We start from the raw sequence: 20,960 nt of genomic DNA on the forward strand, positions 1-20,960 counted from the left end.
TAACCACTGCACCACCATGCCGCCCGAAATAAATTATTCAATTTTCAAAATCATTCATCGTTTACCTTTCCTATTCCATATTCTGTTCCAACTGTATTTGCATGTGACCATGTAGATGAATGTAGACCGTTACCAATTCTATAGTCAGAGATTAGCGGCATGTCCCCTCCAGCAGCCCTTCTAAATCCCACTTTAATTTGAACCATGTCATCTGTTGCAAAAAATCAAAACGTTTTACTCAAAGTTGCCAATGCAAATGTATTTTCCTGTTGCTATCCTCACATACGTCCCTGTCACTACATTATTTTGTCTATCTCTTCCATGAATGACTGTCCTAATGCTGCAAGTTGCCAGCTTACTTTTATTCACATGCTTCACCAGACCCTTTATATTATTTTTCTCTCTCACCCATTTTAAATTAATCTGTTTATTAACTCAGCACTAAGTGATGAAGGTGGAATGATTTTCCAATGTAAAATAGTGTATATGCTTTACCGTTCACAACCTTCAATTAAGAAGCCATGTGTTAAATAACAGGAACAATTAACTTTTACTTGTGCGAATTAAGTGTTATTAACCTTTATTTTCTAAATAAATGAGTCTTGAAAGAGTACTAATGTATTTGTCTTGATTTAAAATGAGCTGTTTTTAAGGCTGAGGATAATCAATTGAGTAGAAGAGTAGAGTTCTACTCCATTCAGCAAATGAGTGGACTTGCCTTAGTTGAAACAACATAGACCCAGACATTAAAAAGAGGTGGCACTCTACTGTGCAACGGTGACAAAGTGTGTACGCATTTTTGCATATTTGTATGATAATAACTTGCATTTCTAGATGGTTTTTGCTTCCCCTGAGGTGTTAATGACTGTCATACATCACAGTACCAGTGTTTCCTATCTAGGCTGGCACGTACAAAGCCACAAAACATGTTAATGATCCTAGTTAGCAAAATAAATTAAGATTTATGAGTTTAGGATTACCAGTGGAGAAGTCTGACTAAAAACCATCTAGCTGTATGTCTGCATCTCATCCCCTGTAGCGTGTTTGGTAAGTTAATAAAGTGCTTGCCTACATTCAAAACGATGTTTGACTTTCATCCTTCTGCTCTTTCTCTCTGCATGTAAGCTTTGATGTCACTTGGAATTTACAAGTTCTTGAATAAAAAAAAGCTCACCAGTAAATTAAAGAAGAAAAAAAATTCTTGAACACAATCCGAGCAGCAGAAACATGAAGCTATCACAACGGCTTTCTTCTCTTCATCCCTCAGATTTCTCTCAGCATCTTTAATTTAAACACAGAAACTTTTCAATATTGAATAGGTCTCAACTACAGTACATGGAAGACACAGGTTAAGAAGGTAGTGTCAATGTAACACATTGCGCTGTTTTCAGCAATCCAAAAAAATAAAACAAAACAAAAAAATTAGCTGTGTTGAACTTTTTTTTATTGCATCATGGGGACATTGGATCCATCATTAAATATCTATTTACATTATTTAGGATAAAGAGATATTTTACATGGTTTGGTCACATGCACATTGTTATATTAGAAAAAAACAGATGACAAAATAAAAGCTGTACACATATTTACAGTCATTAAAGAGGGAGTAGTAGTCCACGCAATAAAAGGCACAAATGACCTTTGACCCTGCTTTATTTCCCAAAAGCACATGTTGTATATCATGGACACTGTCACGTGTGTGACATCGCTCAGAGGACACAAACTCAGTGGACTCGGCAGAGAGAGTATGTTTAGGTGCACTTGTGATTCGCCGCCAAGCAACATGTAGCAGAACGAGATCACGTTTCAATACAATCCCCTGCCTTCCACAGTGCAGCAGCAGCAGCCTGAGGCAAAGTTGAGTCATTTGAGCCACAGTGACAAAAAAAAAGCCGAGGGGAGACACCTCACTGTTTAGTCTTCTGTCTTGGAGGGAACAGAATAAGAACCCCACACTTCAATCACAGAATGAGATGGTTCTAAAATTCTAAGCGACTTAACCAAGTACGGATGGTCCTATATAGCCATTCTAAATTCTATAATTACTTATACAATGTCCCATATAGGCGTTCTATATTCTAAATGAATATAGAATCTTTCACATAGACTTTCTATATGCTATATGTAAGGGATACTCCACGACAAGGTGTAGATGCAAAGCCACCGTGTGTTAAAATCCTCTAATGCGCACCTTGTCGTGGATGATCCTGCCTATACCGTGGTTACTTACCAAAGAACTAAAATAAAAGCAATTGCTTGTTTTTTGTTGAACGTTTTGGACTCAGAATTATGAGGTTATGAAGCAAAAGTTAGCTGCCAAGCTAACTTTGAATGTTCACTGCGCTTGCTACTGAATGAGTGTGTTGCCATGGTTACACGGCAAATTTGTGGCCCTGCATATGAATTTAGAACAGCGATTAAACTTGAGCCGAGCTACGTGTGCATTATACGGTTTTAACGCGCACCCTCCAGCTAATCAGTACAGGGCAGTAAGGGATAATCCACACCTCCGCATTGTGTGTTAAAATCCTTTAAAACACACCTTGTCGAAGATTAAAGATAGATTCAGTGTGTAAGGTAATAACAGGCGGCAGCTGAAGCGTGAGGCTGAAGCCAAGATGCAGACCTAAATTCCATGTAGTCATGTATATAAAATTAAAAAACTCAACTTTGCAATCAGACTGCTTGCATTGTCCATTGACAATCACTGATCATCATTTTTTTCATCTACTCTCAGTAAACTTCAGATAATTTTATACATGCTTCAAATGATTAAAAATTAAGTTTAACAGTGCAGTCAGGACAACCTGACTCATCGTATGACAAGGTTTCCAGTTATCCAATCAGCTGATAGACACCACTAACGTTATGCAGCCCTCAGCTGATGTACAATCAAGGGGCACCTCAGAGACTGCCTAGAGCTACAGTACTACAACATCTTCTCCAGCACTTAGTACAACGGTGGAAAAGCAAAAAGCAAACAGATCAGCTGTCTTAGCCTTGTTACAATATGAGACACACTGTTGTCAAGTGAGCTATGTCATTTTGGCTTATTGGCAAGTGAAGGGCCCAGGAACGTGTGACCTAATGTCCAACTATACAACCTACAGTGTTATACAGGTTCATTTCCCTGCATGTCGTACCAATCACATTAGTTTGACTGCGGTATTTCTTCTGACACTTCAATCTACCGTGAACACATTTTGAACCAATAATCAGGGTCAAACATTAGTTCTAGACTTTCAGATGTGAGCAGATTCCAGCATAAGATGTAATCTGAGACATGAACACATTGTTTTTCGGAGGAAAATAGCATATAAATAAATAAAGGGAATCAAATACATGCAATACAAAGGATAGTTTTCCTTATGTTGACAGTACCTTCAAGTGATTTTCTTCAATAACAATCCTTTAAACAAGGCATTTGGTCAAATGTGTGAGCTACATAGATCCAAAGGTTTAAAAAGTGAAAATTTTATCATTAACATTATTCCGGAACCCTTACCTGAGTTTCAAAGTGCAGTAAGATAATAAAACCAAGACTGCTTCATTAAAATCTCTTCTAGTTCATTCCCCTCCAAAAATGCAGATACGCGCACGCACGCACGTGCATGCACACACACACACACGCACGCACGCACGCACGCACGCACGCACGCACGCACGCACGCACACGCACACACACACACACACACACACACACACAACACCACCAATCCCCAGTATGGAAGTGCAACCTAGATCATTGTTTTTGGAGACTGCAAGCAGCTTAAAACCCATGACAGACATGATTAATTAACAGATAGAAAAAGAGACCATCCAAGAGACAATCTTACTCATTTTTGGAGCCCATGTTCAAATTCTTTTCTCACTACAATCTAAAGTTGCCTGTCTCTAAAGTTGTCTGTGATCCAATATTCCAGTGTACTATTCTACATGTTTCTGGGTCTTTTGGGAAGTAAAGTGCACTCAATAACATTGTCATCCTCTTCCAAAGAGGAAGGGAGTCTTTGGAGCTGTACAAGACCGAACTGTAATGCTGAGACATCCACAGAGAGCTACTCAAAGACGTGACTCGGGTGTTTAAAAGCAGCAAGACTTAGGTATAACTAGGACTTGGGCTCCTCTGACAGATGCTTGTCATTTAAGAATAATTTTCAACTAAAAAATAAAGGGCAAAATCAGTTGAAATCATCAATACAAATAGTTACCCAACCAAAGATTGAGTGCAAAGTATCAGTCAATAAAAAGATAATGGAGCTGACTTTTACAGTCCACCCTTATCACTCTCTCCTGCTGGGGTGTGTGTGCGTGTGTGTGTGTGTGTGTGTGTTTACAGTCCACCCTTATCACTCTCTCCTGCTGGGGTGTGTGCGCGTGTGTGTGTGTGTTTACAGTCCACCCTTATCACTCTCTCCTGCTGGGTGTGTCTGTGTGTGTGTGAATGAAGTCTCTTGCTGGAGTGATGAATATGTTTCATTAAACAGACTTTAAATAAAGGCAGTGAGGAATGCCAACTCCTATCAGGCAAGATGGATAACATATACATCTAAAGAAATGTGTGTGCTTGCGTGTGTGCATACTTTGTGCTCGTGTGCACATGGACATGCATTTGTCGCCCAAATGTAACTAGCCAGTTAAACAACTTTGCACATCACTACATGGGTAAAAGACTGGTTTTCTGTCTTTTCAAGTAGCAGCAAAAGTGGTCAATGAAAAAAAAAGAAGAAGAAGAGGATTTTGATTATAAAAAAATCCCCCCTACATTTTGACCTACTTTCACCCAAGCACTCCTGCCTGTAAAGCAGCCAGTGGAGCAGTGAGAGCTCTCATTAAAAATAGCTTCTCAGAGAAGTGGAGTGGCTGGTAAAAAGAGATGAGTACTTCAGTAAGGCCAAGAGTCTGAGGTTGCGGAAACCTAAGAGATTAGGAGGGAGTCCACGGGGCTCCTACGACAATTTGCACTAAGTTTGAGAGCGAGAGAGAGAGAGATTTGTGTGTGTGTGTGTGTGTGTGTGTGTGTATGTGTTTGTGTGTTTGGGGGTGGGGGAGCGGTTGAGATGGACCCCATACACTGTAGGATAATGATCTGATACTTAAGTTCCACTGGCGAATATTCCTCAGAGAAGGTGGTATAACTATACATTTGTGTATGCTTGTATTTTTGTATATTTGTGTGTGTGTTTGTGTGTGTTTGTATGCACGCTATGTGTGTGCAAACACAGGCATGTGCATCTGCAGGGCCATTTCTTCCTGCTGGAATAAGCACTTTACAGCGCAGATAACACAATCTTGTTTGGTCCTCCTAGGCTGGTGGTACTATTAGGCCTGGGCTTTGAGTGCACGGTCAGCACTGTTTAGCAGGAGAGCCTGGACGCCTGAAGCCCACCGAGGACACTTACCCAGCGTGTTGAGAGGCCGGACGATAAATGAAGGCATCGAAATTTAAAGCACCAGGCATCTGAACCCATAAAAAAAGACAACCTCCCACCTTTCCCCAATGTCCAATAAAGCTGAGGTAGGGAAAACAATAAATAAAATAACAGCAAATTAAAAAAAAGAAATAAAACAGCACTTGTTAAATGCAGTGGGTGTTCAGTGGTAAGAGTGGAGGACAGGGGGGCATGTCTGAGGTACACAAAGGGTGTGGGGAAAAAAATAGTGACCCATCTGAACTACAGTGAGTTAGACTAAACACAATGTGTGCTCACATCCCGTGCGTTCTTCTGGTCAACGCTAAACAGTTGTTGTGTCGTATTCCAGTGATGCCGAACCCAAAGTCCTCAAGTGTCCGACAAGAAATCACCACGGTGTACACAAAGTCTACCTGTCTGGATTCCAGATATCTTTGCCATACACACAGTATAAGACTTATAGTATAAGACTTATATAAGATAAGACTTCTGTTCTCATCTGTGTCTCAGTAGCCACAGTACAGTCGGACAGACTCAGTTTTCCTGAAAGGAGAAACACTAGTCCCTGTCATGAGTGGAGTCAGAAATGATAACCCTCTTCTTTTGGTTCCTGGGTGAATTCTTTTCCTCGATACAGATAAATACATGAGAAAACTTTTTTTTTTCTAAGCAGCTACATTTGTCAATGTCCTATGGGTGCACTTTTATTTTGTTTTTGTTGTTTTCTCACAGATATCTTGGCAAAAGACAAAAAAGGACACTTTTTTTTCTCCTTTAAATGCCAAACTACCGGCGTGGTTGGGTCAGTGAAGAAATGTCTTCGCTCATTGCATCATTTTCTGGGACCATGTGGTTTTATCCTCTTCAAATAAGATCAAACCTGAACGGCACTTTCCGATTGACAGTAAAAAAAATAAAATAAAATAAATAAATAGCAAAAAAAGAGGGGGGCAAATAGTTCATCATGTTGCCCTTATACACATTGTGTCAATTTGAGAAGTGACAACGAGAACATCTTCATCACCTTGGAAACTATGATTAAAACGTCACATCTCTGTGATGGAGATGGACCGCTCAGAGATCACCAAATCTGCAGCAAGATGGCTGTTAGACCCAAGATAACACTTCAATCATCACCTCTTCTTCCATGCCTTGGACAGCCAGATCTTTACTCTCATGTCACTAAAGAGAGAGAGAGAGAGCGAGAGAGAGAGAGAGAGAGAGAGAGACAGAGAGAGAGACAGAGAGAGAGAGAGAGAGAGAGAGAGAGAGAGAGAGAGAGAGAGAGAGAGAGAGAGAGAGAGAGAGAGAGAGAGAGAGAGAGGTTTCAGAAAAAGACCTTGTCGTAGAAAGAACATAGCACAGCTCACAAACAAGAGAAAGAAAAGCCCACTGTTCAGTCACAAAAACAAAAAGATACACACATACCTTGTCCAAAATACTTCACAAAGAAAAACAGTTTCTGATATATGGGTTAAGTAGACATATAACACTCTTCTTAATGATGTCAATCATCAAATTTCATGGCAAACTACTTGATTTCAATTATAAAGACCTCTAAGAAAAGTGCATACAGAGGCAAATTTGGGATCTTCCCTTTGCAGTTTGCAGCAAAAGAACTTCATTTCCTTTGCACAGTAAGTTCAAGCGGATCCAACATGCTGCTTTTAGATTCTTTGCACATTATCAGTCCTAACACCTCCTTCTCATCAAATAAGAAAGCTAGGATACAGTTATTTGCCACTAAAGCTAACTAGAATCAACCCACCAAAGTTGGCCATGCAGGTGGGCTGGTGTTAGCTGATGCCTGAAGTCAGATGTGAACAGTGATCTCTGGACTACATTGATAGATGTAGATGTAAAATGGATTTGTACTTGCCACGTGTAGAGAGATAAGACAAGTAGAATGAGTCACTTATTAAGTATAATAACTAATTTGGCTGTTTTAGTGCAAGCTGGTGGCTCAGCAGGGAGCAAGTCAAACAGATAGAGACCTGGAGAGAGCGGCTGGTAGAAAAGACAAAGGATGACTTAAAGAAAATAAAAGAAATTACAGAAAAATTATGAATATACAGGGATAAAAAAAGAAGCAATCAGATATGAGAAATCCTTTGAAGCCAGGTCCTCCTCGACAAAGACATGAAGATAAAAAAGGGGGGGGCAAAAGAAACACATAAGGGAAAAGAAGGCGGATTATTAGTCAGAGTACCAGAGGAGGGAGGGGTTTGTGAACGAAGCAGAGGCAGTCATGGGAGGCTGGTGGCACGGCCCTTGATGGCCAGGACCCGTCGAGGCAGACACGGGGTCAAGCCAGGCACATAGCTCCACAACTTCACCCTGCAGTCACTGCGGTGGCCAGAGGAAAAGAGAAGGAAACAGGAAAGGAGAAGTAGAAGGAGTAGAAGGGAGGAATGGAACAAGGGTGAGAAGTGGAAAGGGTTAAGGAGAGGAGAAGAATGGTGAGGGGGGAAAAAAGATGAGCGGTAAGGAGTAAAGATCAGGATGGGGGGCAAGGTGACAGGAGGACAGACAAGTAAGAGGGAGATGGGGGATGAGAGAGGCAAGACAAAAAGGCATAATCTCCCACAGAAAAGATGAGAGCAGAAAATGAGTATAGGAAGTAATGATAAAGACCAGGTAAGAGATAAGAGATAAGATACGAGATAACAGACAACAGACACAGCACAAATGGAAAGTGAGGTACAAGAAGTCAACTTTAGTTATTGGACAGTTGGATGAAAAAGTACAAAAAACATGGACAGTGCAGTGGACAGCGAAGAGACCTCGTAGCAGAGGACATCTGATTCACACACGTGCAAACTAACAAGTGCACACTCTCTTTTTCAAATGCACCAATAGGCTGAACAAAGCACCTTTAGAAGAAGATGAAGAAATAAAAGGATGCAGTGGTGAACATTTTCCAAATCTACAAGGCACAATATACACATACAAAATGTACTGCATGAGGTGAAAGGGCTTTATATAGGATGAGTCATAACCCTGTATTCCACTTGGCAAAGATGACTCTTTTTTTTGTGAACTGCTAGAAAAACATGGCCATGAACATGAACAAGCTTTTTTCTCTCTCGAGCCGTACTATTTTAAAACACAACATTATGATCCCTATCACTCAATTTTCCCGATCTGAGGAACAGTCTGTCATGACTGCAGGTGTGGTTCAATTTCACTTACACTCAGAATAATTCAGCTCACATTGTCTAAGTATTTTCAAATCCCATTTCACAGAGCACAATCTGTTGTGGCACAGTTTGTACAATTACGCTGATGGAAAATGTAAAGCATTTGGCTAGCAACATAAAAGATGCACTTCATTTTATGATGCACCTAGTATTCTACAGAATACATATTATACATTTATCTCATAAGTCTTTATCATTTCATAAAACATAATCTCTAATTAGCAATAACGTTGAATAAAATTGTCAATTGCAATACATTAAATACATGAAAATGTGTGAAAAACAGCAGCATAACAGCCTTTTTGTCATACCTGGATGCAGTAAAAATCTGCCTTGAGTTGGTACAGATGGCATTGATGGGGCTGTCATGACCTCTGACCTCTCCTATAGGTGTAAAGTTGTCCACATTCCACACCTTCAGCATGCCACCCCGACAGGCACTCAGGAGCATAGGCCGCCCTGGTACATATGCCAGGGCACACACCCAGTCCTTATGGGCATTGGGAATTTGCTAAAACAGACGGAGAAAGAGAGAGAGAGCTGTCTGGTTAGATTTTTTTTTCTATTTCCCTTAAAACAGGATAATCACACTGAGATGAACTTCTATTTTGTTTTACATGGACTAAGGGTCCGTGTAGATGTCTTTGGACTAAGTCCAAAGACATGTAGGTCAGGTGAATCAGCCGTACTAAATTGTCCCTCGGTGTGAATGTGTGTTTGTGTGTTGGCCCTGTGATGGCCTGGCAGCCTGTGCAAGGCGTCTCCCCGCCTGCTGCCCAATGACTGTTGGGATAGGCTCCAGCATCCCCGCAACCCTGAGCAGGATAAGCAGTTTGGATAATGGCTGGCTGGATGGATGGACAAAGGGGGTGAGATCCTCAACTTACCAAATCTTAATATGTTTGGAGTCTATATTCAAGCATTCTGAACAGGGGTATCATCAGTCAAGCATCCTGAATGGCATTCTGAACCAAGTAGTTAGCTGGCATGTAGCTAGTACTTGGTTAAAGTGGCCTGTTTAACAGTCTGTTGTTTGTCTGGTTGTTTGTAGTTGACTGGCACAGTACGTACCAAGACATCAGGTAAGTAGTATGGTAGCATTTGACTAGCATTTGTTTGACAGTGGTATGTCTGCTATATTAGTTACAGTAGCTCCATAGTGGCTAGTATTTATTGTGTTTGTAAAAACCAACAAATACAAGCAACAAAAACGCAATAAGCATGTGCTGATGCTTGATGGAATTTGACCATTACGTAGACTGTGATTTCACATCAGGTAAAATCACTGTTGAGCCTTGTTGAGATGTCATAGGCTAAATCGACAAAACATCAGTGAGGAAAAGTGCTCACTTAGAAACATCAATGACATGCCTGTACACAGGTTCTGACCCGCAAACAGCTGTCTTTGGTAGTTAAATAAGTGATGCTACTTGTGAGATGGTTCAGATGATTCTCTATTGAAACCCTCAGGGGCCATGTTTCAGCACAAACCAAGGTACGGCAGTATGACATCACAAAATGCCTCATCATACCAAGAGGGTATCTGTGAAACATAAACTTAATTTCTAACATGTCACATTCTATGCTATCAAGTGAAGCTGTAGCCCAAAACAACACAGAAGAATTACATTAAGTGCGCTGACAACTTTGCTATGAAAAAAAGGTCATCTTCTTCGAAGATTCAAATCAGCGATCCCCGTGTTGGTAGGCAACAGAATAGACCGCTACGCTACCCAGACGCCCCTCCACTGTCTATTTTTGCTAAAATGCGTGCCTCGTGCAGTAAATAATAGGCATCACTTCTATTCTCTAGAGTTGCATCGGCACACGCGCTGTGTGGCTGCTCTAACCTGTTAACATGGGGACCAAAATGAAAAGCAAGAGGTTCCACGGCGTACACGCACTGCTCAGGTAGGCAGTGTGGCCCGGGCTAAGTCAGCACTTTGCTACAAGTCTCATTAGTCAGCTTCAATACACACACTAGATGAAAAGACTTGACAAAACTGTCGTCAATTTGTTGTAATGAATGCATAATAAAGTTTCTGTTGAGTCAACAATGCAATAAATACACAAAAACAAACTGGAGAAGTACATTATTGCAGCACAATCACACATCACGGTGACTGCAAAGGGAATGAATGTAAATTGTTTTGGGCTGTTTTATTTGATTTAGAGAAAAGATCATGCAGAGGAAAAATGAAGTGTCGAATTATTGTTATTGTGAATTGTCGGAATATCTTTCAAATTACTCACACTTGCCAGAGTAAACACTAACGGTTTAGTATGTTGAGTCAGGACATGGATTAAAGGAACTAGTTTGTAGTTACAAAGCAATTACAAAGTCCTGAATGTCGCATTTAGTTTCATGGTATTTACAACCACATTTTGGTCCCCGATTCTTCTTTCTCTAAGTACTTTTTTTTACAAACCTCATAACACATCCTAAAACAATGACCGTTACAACATATGAATGCTGCTGCCCACATTGATCAGACAGTCTGATTACAACCAACCACTCCCCCCCCCCCAACTAAATAAATATCCTATTTCTGAGCATTGCATTGTTCAAAGTTGAGAACGGGGTTGCAAAATCAAAATCAAATCAAATCAATTTTATTTGTATAGCCCAATATCACAAATTACAAATTTGCCTCAGTGGGCTTAACAGCAACACAACATCCTGTCCTTAGACCCTCTCATCGGATAAGGAACAAGTCCCTAAAAAAAACCCTTTAACAGGGAGAACAAATAGGAAGAAACCTCAGGGAGAGCAACAGAGGAGGGCTCTCTCTTCCAAGACGGACAGCGTGCAATGGATTTTGTGTTCACGCAATTTACACAATACAACATTGAAAGAGGATAACAGAATTATAATGGACATAAAATTTATGAAGAACATGATGCACAGGATGCCAAGCAGTGTCCAGATGCCAACGAAACAGTCCAGGATCCAAGCCACGCAAGCAGCATCATCAGTTAAAAAAAAAAAAAAAAAAAAACTAAGGTTGTAAAATCCATTGCATTTTAGGAATTTGAATTTGACTATATACATATATATATACGTATACGTATGTATGTATGCACGCACACACACACACACACACACACACACATTTTAAGCTGGCATAAAGATATCTCAACCAAACGAGAATAAGTAATTGGTATCTACAACACCAATTACTCCACACCCAAGGTTAATGAGAGTTTGAGATAACATCCCCATTGTCACTGTAGAAGTACTTCTGGAACACACTGTTCCTACAACAAGAGGAACCATTTTTCACTTTAGCTGTTGAGGTTTCATAATCCTGCCAAAACGCTGCCTAATGACTTGTAAAGCAAGGACTGAAACAATAAATGAGCAGAATACATGAATGTGAACTAAGACTATCCATCCATCCGTTATCCAAGCCGCTTATCCAAAGTCAGGTCCTCAGAAGCTGGAGCCTATCCCAGCAGTCATTGGGCAGCAGGCGGGGAAACACCATGGACAGGCTGCCAGTCCATCACAGGGCAGACACATTCACACCTAGGGACAACTTAGTACGGCCGACTCCCCTGACCTACATGTCTTTGGACTGCGGGAGGAAACCCACGCAAACACGGGAAGAACATCGGGTCGTCCACACAGAGGACGACCCAGGACGACCCCCAAGGTTAGACAACCCTGGGATTTGAACCCAGGACCTTCTTGCTGTGAGGCAACCAGGCTAACCACTGTGCCACCCGGGTGAATTAAAACTATCAATGACATATTCCTTAGGAAACTAATGACAACAAGCGTTGACGCAAACAGCAGATTTCTATTTTGCCACTTTGTTCTTATGACCAAACAATTAAAAAAAAGACAAATTTCACAGAATTCGACTAAGTCTTGAATTAAAGCCACACACCATGAAAGTCACACCACAATGGAAGTCTAGAGTGATTCAGATATGTGAATACGATCCATACCCCTATAATTACACAAAGGCAGTTACAACTTTGAATGAGAGGAGTCAGGCACTGTCTAAACTTTGTGAATCAAAGAGGGAACATAAAAGTACAACTTTGGTTTCAAGGGAAAGGAAACTAAATCAGAGATGCTTCACCCTTGACTGTAGGTTTCCACTTTCTATGGAGCTTGCATCTATAACGCTTTATAAGCATCTACAATGCATCTATAATGCCCTATAAGCACCTATTGCATCTATAATGCCCATACTTTCCTATAATGTGTATTACAATGACTAACGGCTATGGCTGAAGACTGAAATAGCACTGAAGTCTCATTATGCATCTCTACAAAACTTCAGTAAAGCAAGTTGGCTATGATGCATTATGACATTTGACAGATAAACAGGTGACAGATAAACAGGTTAATGATGACATATTTAGAATGCATAAATCCGTTTTAAATTGACATGATGTATCATAAAGGTGGTTATGATGTGTTGTGAGGGTGTATACATGGTTATAATTAATCTTACAATGACTTATAGCTACACTTATAGGGCGTTATAGATGCAAGCTTCATAGAAAGTGTTACTGAATTCTCAGTTTTAACTGTTGTGAAGATGTCGTGCAAATTCATACCCCTTTAATACTGATATAAGATAGAGTAGGGAGTTTTTGGTTTTTGGTTTTTTTTGTCAAAGTTTACAATATGATGAACCTAACCAGAAACTTGCCAGAGATGCAAAAACCAGGTCCAGAAAGTAAAAGTCCAAACTATGTATTTGCTCTACTCATGCACTACACCAGCAGATTCTAATCAACACCACTCCTCAACTAGGTAGGGAAAACTAGCTAATGACATCAGCTGGTTTAGTAACATGGTTGGAGCAAATACACAGTTTGGACATTTACTTTCTGGACCTGGTTTTTACACCTCTGCTTGACACCATTACATAAATCTGTCTTGACACCTCACATCATTTGAAAACACCTGATGACAGCTACTGCAGTGATACTACCGAGCAGCAATAGCTAAGTGAGAATGTACATCAACCATGACATCATAATTAACATTGCTCCAGGACCATCACTGTGATGGACCAATCACATTGTTGTGATGTCCTGCCTTTGCAACACGGGGGAAAAAGACCGCAAAAACACCAAAGCTAACCTAATATAACCTCAACCTAACCCTAACCTTAACCTAACGCTTAACCTTACCCTAACCATAACTGATAGCTAACCTTAACCGAACCGATAGCTAACCCATGCTAACCCACAACTTAATCCCACAACTGTCTTTTTCTTCGAGTGGCAAAGGCACAATAGCACAACGACGTGATTGGCCAGTTGCAATGATGGTCCTGGAGCAACATTATGATGTTGTAGGAACAACACCAACATGTTGATATCAGATACACCGAACCGTTATAGTATGGTGATGTAATTGTGCTCTGGTCTTGCTGTGTACTGTGAATGTCTTTTGTATTGTATATTTTGAATCCTGATTGCTTAACAAATGTCCCATTGAGGGCAGTAAAGTGATTGATTGATTGATTGATTGATTGATTGATTGATTGATTGATTGATTGATTGATCGATTGATTTATTGGTTGGTTGGTTGGTTGGTTGGTTGGTTGGTAACACCTCCTCTTACAATGATAACCATCACAAAGCAGATGGATCGAAGCATAGCAACAATCCTCGGTAGCAACCCGTGAGGAGGTGGAGTGTCGTTGCCTTACCTTGTACTTCTCCACGGTAAAAATAGGATTGCTTTGATCTAGCACTCAGATTGGTTGCCATAGTATATTTCCAACATAACACGGCCTAATATAGCAGCATTGCTTGCCAGCTCCCTATTACTCTGTTGTAAACAGTAATGGGCAGATAACGCTGACATTTGTTAGGTACAGAAATCACTTGTTTTAGAGAGTATGTAGTTGGGGGAAAAAAATCATCTCTTGGGTCAGTTTCAAATAGGATGATTTCTTAGAATAAAAGAAAAAAGTACAAGATACTAAAATAGATAGACATTTGAAAAATGACAATACACCATCAAACTAGTACAATTATAGATTATACATCATCATCATACACCGATCAGCCAAAACATTAAAACCACTGACAGATAAGTGAATAACATTGATTATCTTGTTACAATGGCCCCTGTCAAGGGGTGGGATATATTGGGTTGCAAGTGAACAGCCAAGTCCTTGAAGTTGTGTGTTGGAAGCAGTAAAAATGGGCAAGTGTAAGGATCTGAGTGACTCTGACAAGGGCCAGATTGTGATGGCTCAATGACTGGGTCAGAACATCTCCAAAATGGCAGGTCTTGTGGGGTGTTACCTACCAAAAGTGGTCCAAGGAAGGACAACCAGTGAACTGAAAACAGGGTCATGGGTGCCCAAGGCTCAATGATGTGTGTAGGGAGCAAAGGCTAGCCCGCCTGGTCCGATCTCACAGAAGAGCTACTGTAGCTCAAATTGCTGAAAAAGTTCATGCTGGCTATGATAGACAGGTGTCAGAACACACAGTGCATCACAGCTTGCCGTTTATGGGACTGCAGATCTGCAGACCAGTCAGAGTGCCCATGTTGAGCCCTTCATTGCAATGGTATTCCCTGATGGCTGTGGCCTCTTTCAGCAGGATAATGCACCCTGACACACTGCACACATTGTTCAGGGATGGTTTGAGGGACATGACAAAGAGCTGAAGGTGTTGCCTTGGCCTCCAATTTCCCCAGATCTCAATCCAATCGAGCATCTGTGGGATGTGCTGGAAAAACAAGTCCAATCCATGGAGGCCCCACCTCAAAACTTATAGGACTTAAAGGATCTGCTGCTAACGTCTTGGTGCCGGCTACCAGAGGATACCTTCAGAGGTCTTGTGGAGTCTATGCCTCGATGGGTCAGAGCTGTTTTGGTGGCACGAGGGGGACCTACACAATTTTAGGCAGTGGTTTTAATGTTTTGGCTGATCAGTGTATCATGTTTCATGTGTGCTGCCTGCCTGATGCACAATGGAGAGGCAACAGTTAATCAAAGCATCTCCCTTTATCTTTTCTATGATATCATCAGACAGGGGCGACTGAGTTCAAAGTGCCGTAAAACGGATTGTGTTGGTTGCAGAGATTGAAATCAAGTGCTGTTGGCCCACTGCCTCACTCATTTATGACAATTTATCCAAGAGACAGTAAATGCACGGAAGACAACAAAGAAATCATGCACACGCATACAAAAACTATATCCCATCTACACTGGAACTTTTTGCCATTGGTATTCTCTTGCTGCAGTTCAAAGCAAGCAAGATAACCAAGGATGGTTCCAAAAGCAGGCTACCGTCCTCAGATGGATTTCCCAGTTGGCAACAGAGCTCTTCACTATGACAGCATTGGTAGATAACAAGTATAAGCTATAAATGGGGGAGTATATATGTGTGTGCATGCGTGCGTGCGTGCGTGCGTGCGTGCTTGTGTGCGTGCGTGTGTATGTGTGTGAACATATGTGCTTAATTTTCAATAGCAGAAGAAACAGAATAATCTTCCAAGCCAGACTTGCCATCTGAAAGCATTCCATCACTTGGGTAAGACATAAGACATACATCATATAAGACAACACATTAGTGAGGCATTGCAACCAGTAAATGTAGCCTAGCTTGTAACAACTTGAGGAAAATGGTGGTACTATTATCTTTACCACAAAAATCATGCAAGGCACTTGGACACACACACACGCACACACGCACTCACACATGCATGCAGGTACACACACACACACACACACACACACACACACACACACACCTGAGTGAGCTCCTGTTGCTCCAGGTCCCATTTCTTAATGCCATTGTCTCGGGATCCGCTGAACAGCACATCTCCCTGGACAGCAAGGCATTCAATTCCATCGTAATGAGGCGGCTCAAAGTTATGGGCTGGACCTACATTGCCCAGAGTGCCTTCTGCTACATCAAACACCTGTGGAAAATATAGAAGGTCAGAGGGCAATGACCAAAAGATGAAAAAGGCGGGGAGGTGGACAAAAATGAGTAAAACAGATTATAAGGATGTACGTCTCTTTGTGTGTGTGTGTGTGGGGGGGGGGGGGGTTAGAACTTTTAGGCAAATACAGATCAGCAAAGGATGAAATGTGGATTTGCACTGGTCAAGTGGTATTTTTGTGAGGCACAGTCATGTTTTCTGTGTGCATTATTCTGTTTGGTATTTTGGTGACTTGCCGAGCACTAAAGTGGGAGGAGAGGCACGGTAGGAGGTGTGTCACTGACAATCCCGTGGCACGCTGCAATTATAAGAACTTTAAGAATGACAGTGCCTCCTACTGTCTGCCACCCACCTGCTTGGACAAGTTGAAATAACAAGGTGATGTGAAACAGGTGATGTGAAGGAGCTTCCAAAAAAAGGCCTAGTCCTTCAAGAGCAAGGATGGATCGAGGCTTGCCAATTTGCCAGCAGATACATCAGGGAATAACCCAGCACTTTGAGAACAATGTTCTCCAAACACAAATCAGTGGGATTTTGGGCATTTCACCCTCTACAGTGCACAATATAATTTAAAGGTTCAAGGAATCTGGTCAAATCTCTGTGCATAAAGGGCAAGGCCAAAAGCCACTCCTGAATGTGCGTGATCTCGCTCCCTCAGACATCACTGTCTTGAAAACAAGTAATGTGTCTGTAATGGATATCATGACAGCGGCCCGGGAATACTTCGGTAAAACTTTGTCAGTTAACACCATTCACCACTGCATCCACAGATGCAAGTTAATGCTTTACTATGCAAAACAGAAGCCATACATCAATACTGTCCAGAAGCATTGCCAACTTCTCTGGGCTCAGTCTCATCTGACATGGAAAGTAGCACAGTGGAATCATGTTTTGTGGTCCGACGAGTCAACATTTCAGACAGTTTTTGGAAAGAACAGCCACCATCTGTGAGCCAAAGAGGTAAAGGACCACCCAAGCTGTTATCAGCGTGGGGGTGTATCAGTACCCATGGGATTGGTAACTTGCACATCTGTGAGGGCACCATTAACACACAAAGATATGTACACCTTTGGAGTAACATATGCTGCCATCCAGATGCCTTCTTTTCCGGGGACATCTCTGCATTTTCCAGCAGGACAATGCCAAACCACATACTGGCCGGATTACAAGTACATGGCTGTGTAAGCAGAGAGTGTGGGTGCTAGACTGGCGTGCCTGTAGTCCTGATCTGTCACCAAATATGGCAACGAAGGCCCTGTACAATTGCACAGCTGAAAACCTGCATAATGGATGAATGGGAGAAAATTCTGCTTGTTAAACGAAACCAATTGGTGTCTTCAGTGCCCAAACACTTAATAAGTGTTATTAAAAGAAATTGTGGGAAAAAAACAATTAAATTCACAAGGTAAAATATCAAATAATGTGTTGTAGCATTTTCAAAATAGTACAAGATGAATAGAATTTACAATCATTCCTTGTTTTTATTAGCATTTTCCATACCGTCCCAACTTTTTTGGACTTGAGGTTATATATGGTTGTATATATACTAGCCCCGGCAATGAAATAAATTAATTAATAAAGAGATAAGATAAGATAAGATAAGATAAGATAAGATAAGATACTTTATTAATCCCCATGGTGAAATTTAACCCATTCTATCCGTGTAGCTAGGAGCAGCGGGAAGCTGCAGTGCAGTGCCAACTCCAGTCCCTTTTTCCTATTGCTTTGGTCAGGGGCCCAGGCAAGAGTGTTAACCTAACATACATGTCTTTGATGGTTGGAGGAAACCACAGCCCCTGGCAGAAAACCATGCAGACATGGGGAGAATATGCAACACCCCCCACAAAAAAAAACCTGGGACAGCCTGGAGTTCGAACCCAGGACCTTCTTGCTGTGAAGCAACAATGCTAACCACTGGGCTACCATGCATAAATCTTGATAGATTTACAATGCTCAGACATACTATACCACACTGATTAGTGTAATGCAAAACATGAAAAGTGGCCATTCTGTAACCTAAAAATAACAGTCTCCCTGTCAATCTAATTGGGCATTCAATTTATAAACAGCAGTTTGCGTGTTGAAATGTTGTTGAGATGGTTCTCTTTATTTTTCTTATCATAAAAAGTGTCGTGCACATCTCTTTTTTGAGACAAAGAGAAAATAAATGGTTCAAAGTTTTGATGATGTTGGCTCTGTCTCCAATGAATGAAATAATGTATGCGTTAGATTGTTATCAAAACAGATCAATGCTGTTATTTAGGAATAACCCAACTGATCAGAGAGGCAAGAGAAAGCAGAGGAAACTTGGCAGTGCTGTGTCTGGACCTTGCTAACGCCTATGGAGCAACCCCCTCACAAGCTGGTAGAATTGGCTCTGATCAGACACCACGTCCCAGAGAAGATCCAAAACCCCATCCTCAACTTTTACAACAATTTTAGCCTGAGGGTGTCCACTGGGACCTTGACATCACCATGGCATCGACTAGAAAAGGGTATCATCACTGGCTGCACAATTTCTTGTCAATGTTTGCACTTGCTGGCCATGAATATGCTTGTAAAGTCTGCAGAAATGGAGTGCAGAGGTCCCCAGTCCAAATCTGGCACCTGACAACCCCTGATCAGAGTGTTCATGGATGACCTAATCATTACAACTACATCAGTGTCCGGATGCAGGTGGATGCCAGTGCAAGGACTTGAATGACTCATTACATGGGCAAGAATGAGCTTGAAAGCCCAAAAATCCAGGTCTCTGGTCCTCAGGAAAGGAAGAGCGACCAACCGGTTCAGCTTTTCTTTGGGAGGTACCCAAATTCCATCTGTGACTGAAAGCCAGTCAAGAGCCTGGGTGAGATCTTCACCAGTAATCTGAAGAACAAAGTGGCACACCAGGCAACCAGTGATGACCTCAACACTTGGCTCTTTACAGTGGACAAGTCAGGGCTTCCTGAAAAATTCAAAGCCTGGATATATCAACATGGAATCCTGCCTCGACTCCTCTGGCCACTGCTAATCTACGAAGTCCCAATCACCATCATGGAGGGGTTTGAAAGGAAGATCAGCCAGTTCATGCAGAGGTGGCTGGGCCTGCCGCGGAGCCTAAGTAGTGTCGCCCATTATGGGCATAACACCAAGCTAAAGCTTCCTCTCAGCAGTCTCGCAGAGGAGTTCAAGGTCACCTGAGCCAGAAATGTCCTGTTCTACTGAGACACCACTGACACTAAAGTCTCCTCTGTGGGTATCGAGGTCAGAACAGGAAGGAAATGGCATGTGCAGGAGGCAGTTGAGCAGGCTGAGGCAAGGTTGTGGCAAGGTTGTGGCACACCATCCTGATGGGCACTGTGGCAACTGGTCAGGCAAGGCTCGGGCGCAACTCAAGACCTTGCTATGGTAAAGACCGAGGAAAGGAGAGGCGAAAGCTGATCCAGGAGGTGGTAGGCACAGAGATGGATGACGCTTGCTACAGCAGAATACGTATGTGCAAGCAGGGGGGCTGGACCAAGTGGGAGCATGCAACCGGCCGAAAAATCACCTGGGCAGAACTCTGGAAGGCGGAATCACACCGATTCAAGTTTTTGGCCCAGTCAGTGTATGATGTCCTCCCGAGCCCTTCCAACCTGTTCAGCTGGGGCCTGGCGGACTCACCTGCTTGCCAACTCTGCCAGAAAAGGGGATCCTTGGAGGACATCCTGAGGTGCTGTCCAAAGGCCTTGGGAGAGGGGTGGTATCGTTGGTGCCATGACCAAGTTCTGCGAGCAGTAGCAGACACCATCTGCACTGGGATCAGCTACAGCAAGCAGTGGCACCCAACAAAACGTAACATTGTCTTTGTTCAAGAAAGGGGAGAGGCCCCAGCCTCAGCCAAAGGCCCAGGGTGGGCTGCTCACAACAGCAAGGGACTGGCAGTTCCTGGTCGACCTAGGGAGACAACTGAGGTTCCCGGATACCGTTGCAACTACCACACTCAGGCCAGAGATGGTCCTGATGTCCGTGGCAACCAAGAAAGTGGTTTTGCTAGAGCTAACTGTTCCCTGGGATGATCAGATGGAGGAGGCGCAAGAAAGGTAGAGAGCCAGGTATGCAGATCTGGCAGCTGAGTGTCGGAGGAATGGATGGAAGGCCCACTGTGAGCCAGTTGAAGTGGGCTGCAGGGGCTTTGCAGGCCAGCCTCTACACCAGGTCCTGGGACTCTTGGGGATGTGAGGGCTGCAAAGAAGAGCCATTAAGAACAGCTCGGAAGCCGCTGAAAAGGCTTCCTGTTGGCTCTGGTTGAAGAGGGGTGACACGTGGCGTAATGCGCTACCTGGACACAAGTCGGGGCTTGATCACCCCCAGCTGGGTTGCTCAGGCATCTGATGTTAAGAGCCAAAACACCTGATGACCCGGGTTCATTACCGATGATGTGTTCAG

At 42.3% G+C, this 20,960-nt stretch overlaps 1 protein-coding gene across 1 annotated transcript in view; it reads right to left on the minus strand.

Annotated features, from left to right (window-relative positions):
* Window positions 1-7,660: 7,660 nt before the first annotated feature.
* The window catches only part of kif21b (kinesin family member 21B), a 117,210-nt gene continuing 103,910 nt past the window's right edge, over window positions 7,661-20,960 (minus strand). Inside the window, 3 exon segments of the mRNA XM_056301305.1 lie at window positions 7,661-7,760; window positions 8,926-9,125; window positions 16,356-16,526. Of these exon segments, the coding sequence (XP_056157280.1) occupies window positions 7,661-7,760; window positions 8,926-9,125; window positions 16,356-16,526 (471 nt within the window).

This window comes from Lampris incognitus, chromosome 2 (assembly GCF_029633865.1).
Source record: "Lampris incognitus isolate fLamInc1 chromosome 2, fLamInc1.hap2, whole genome shotgun sequence".
NCBI lineage: Eukaryota > Metazoa > Chordata > Actinopteri > Lampriformes > Lampridae > Lampris > Lampris incognitus.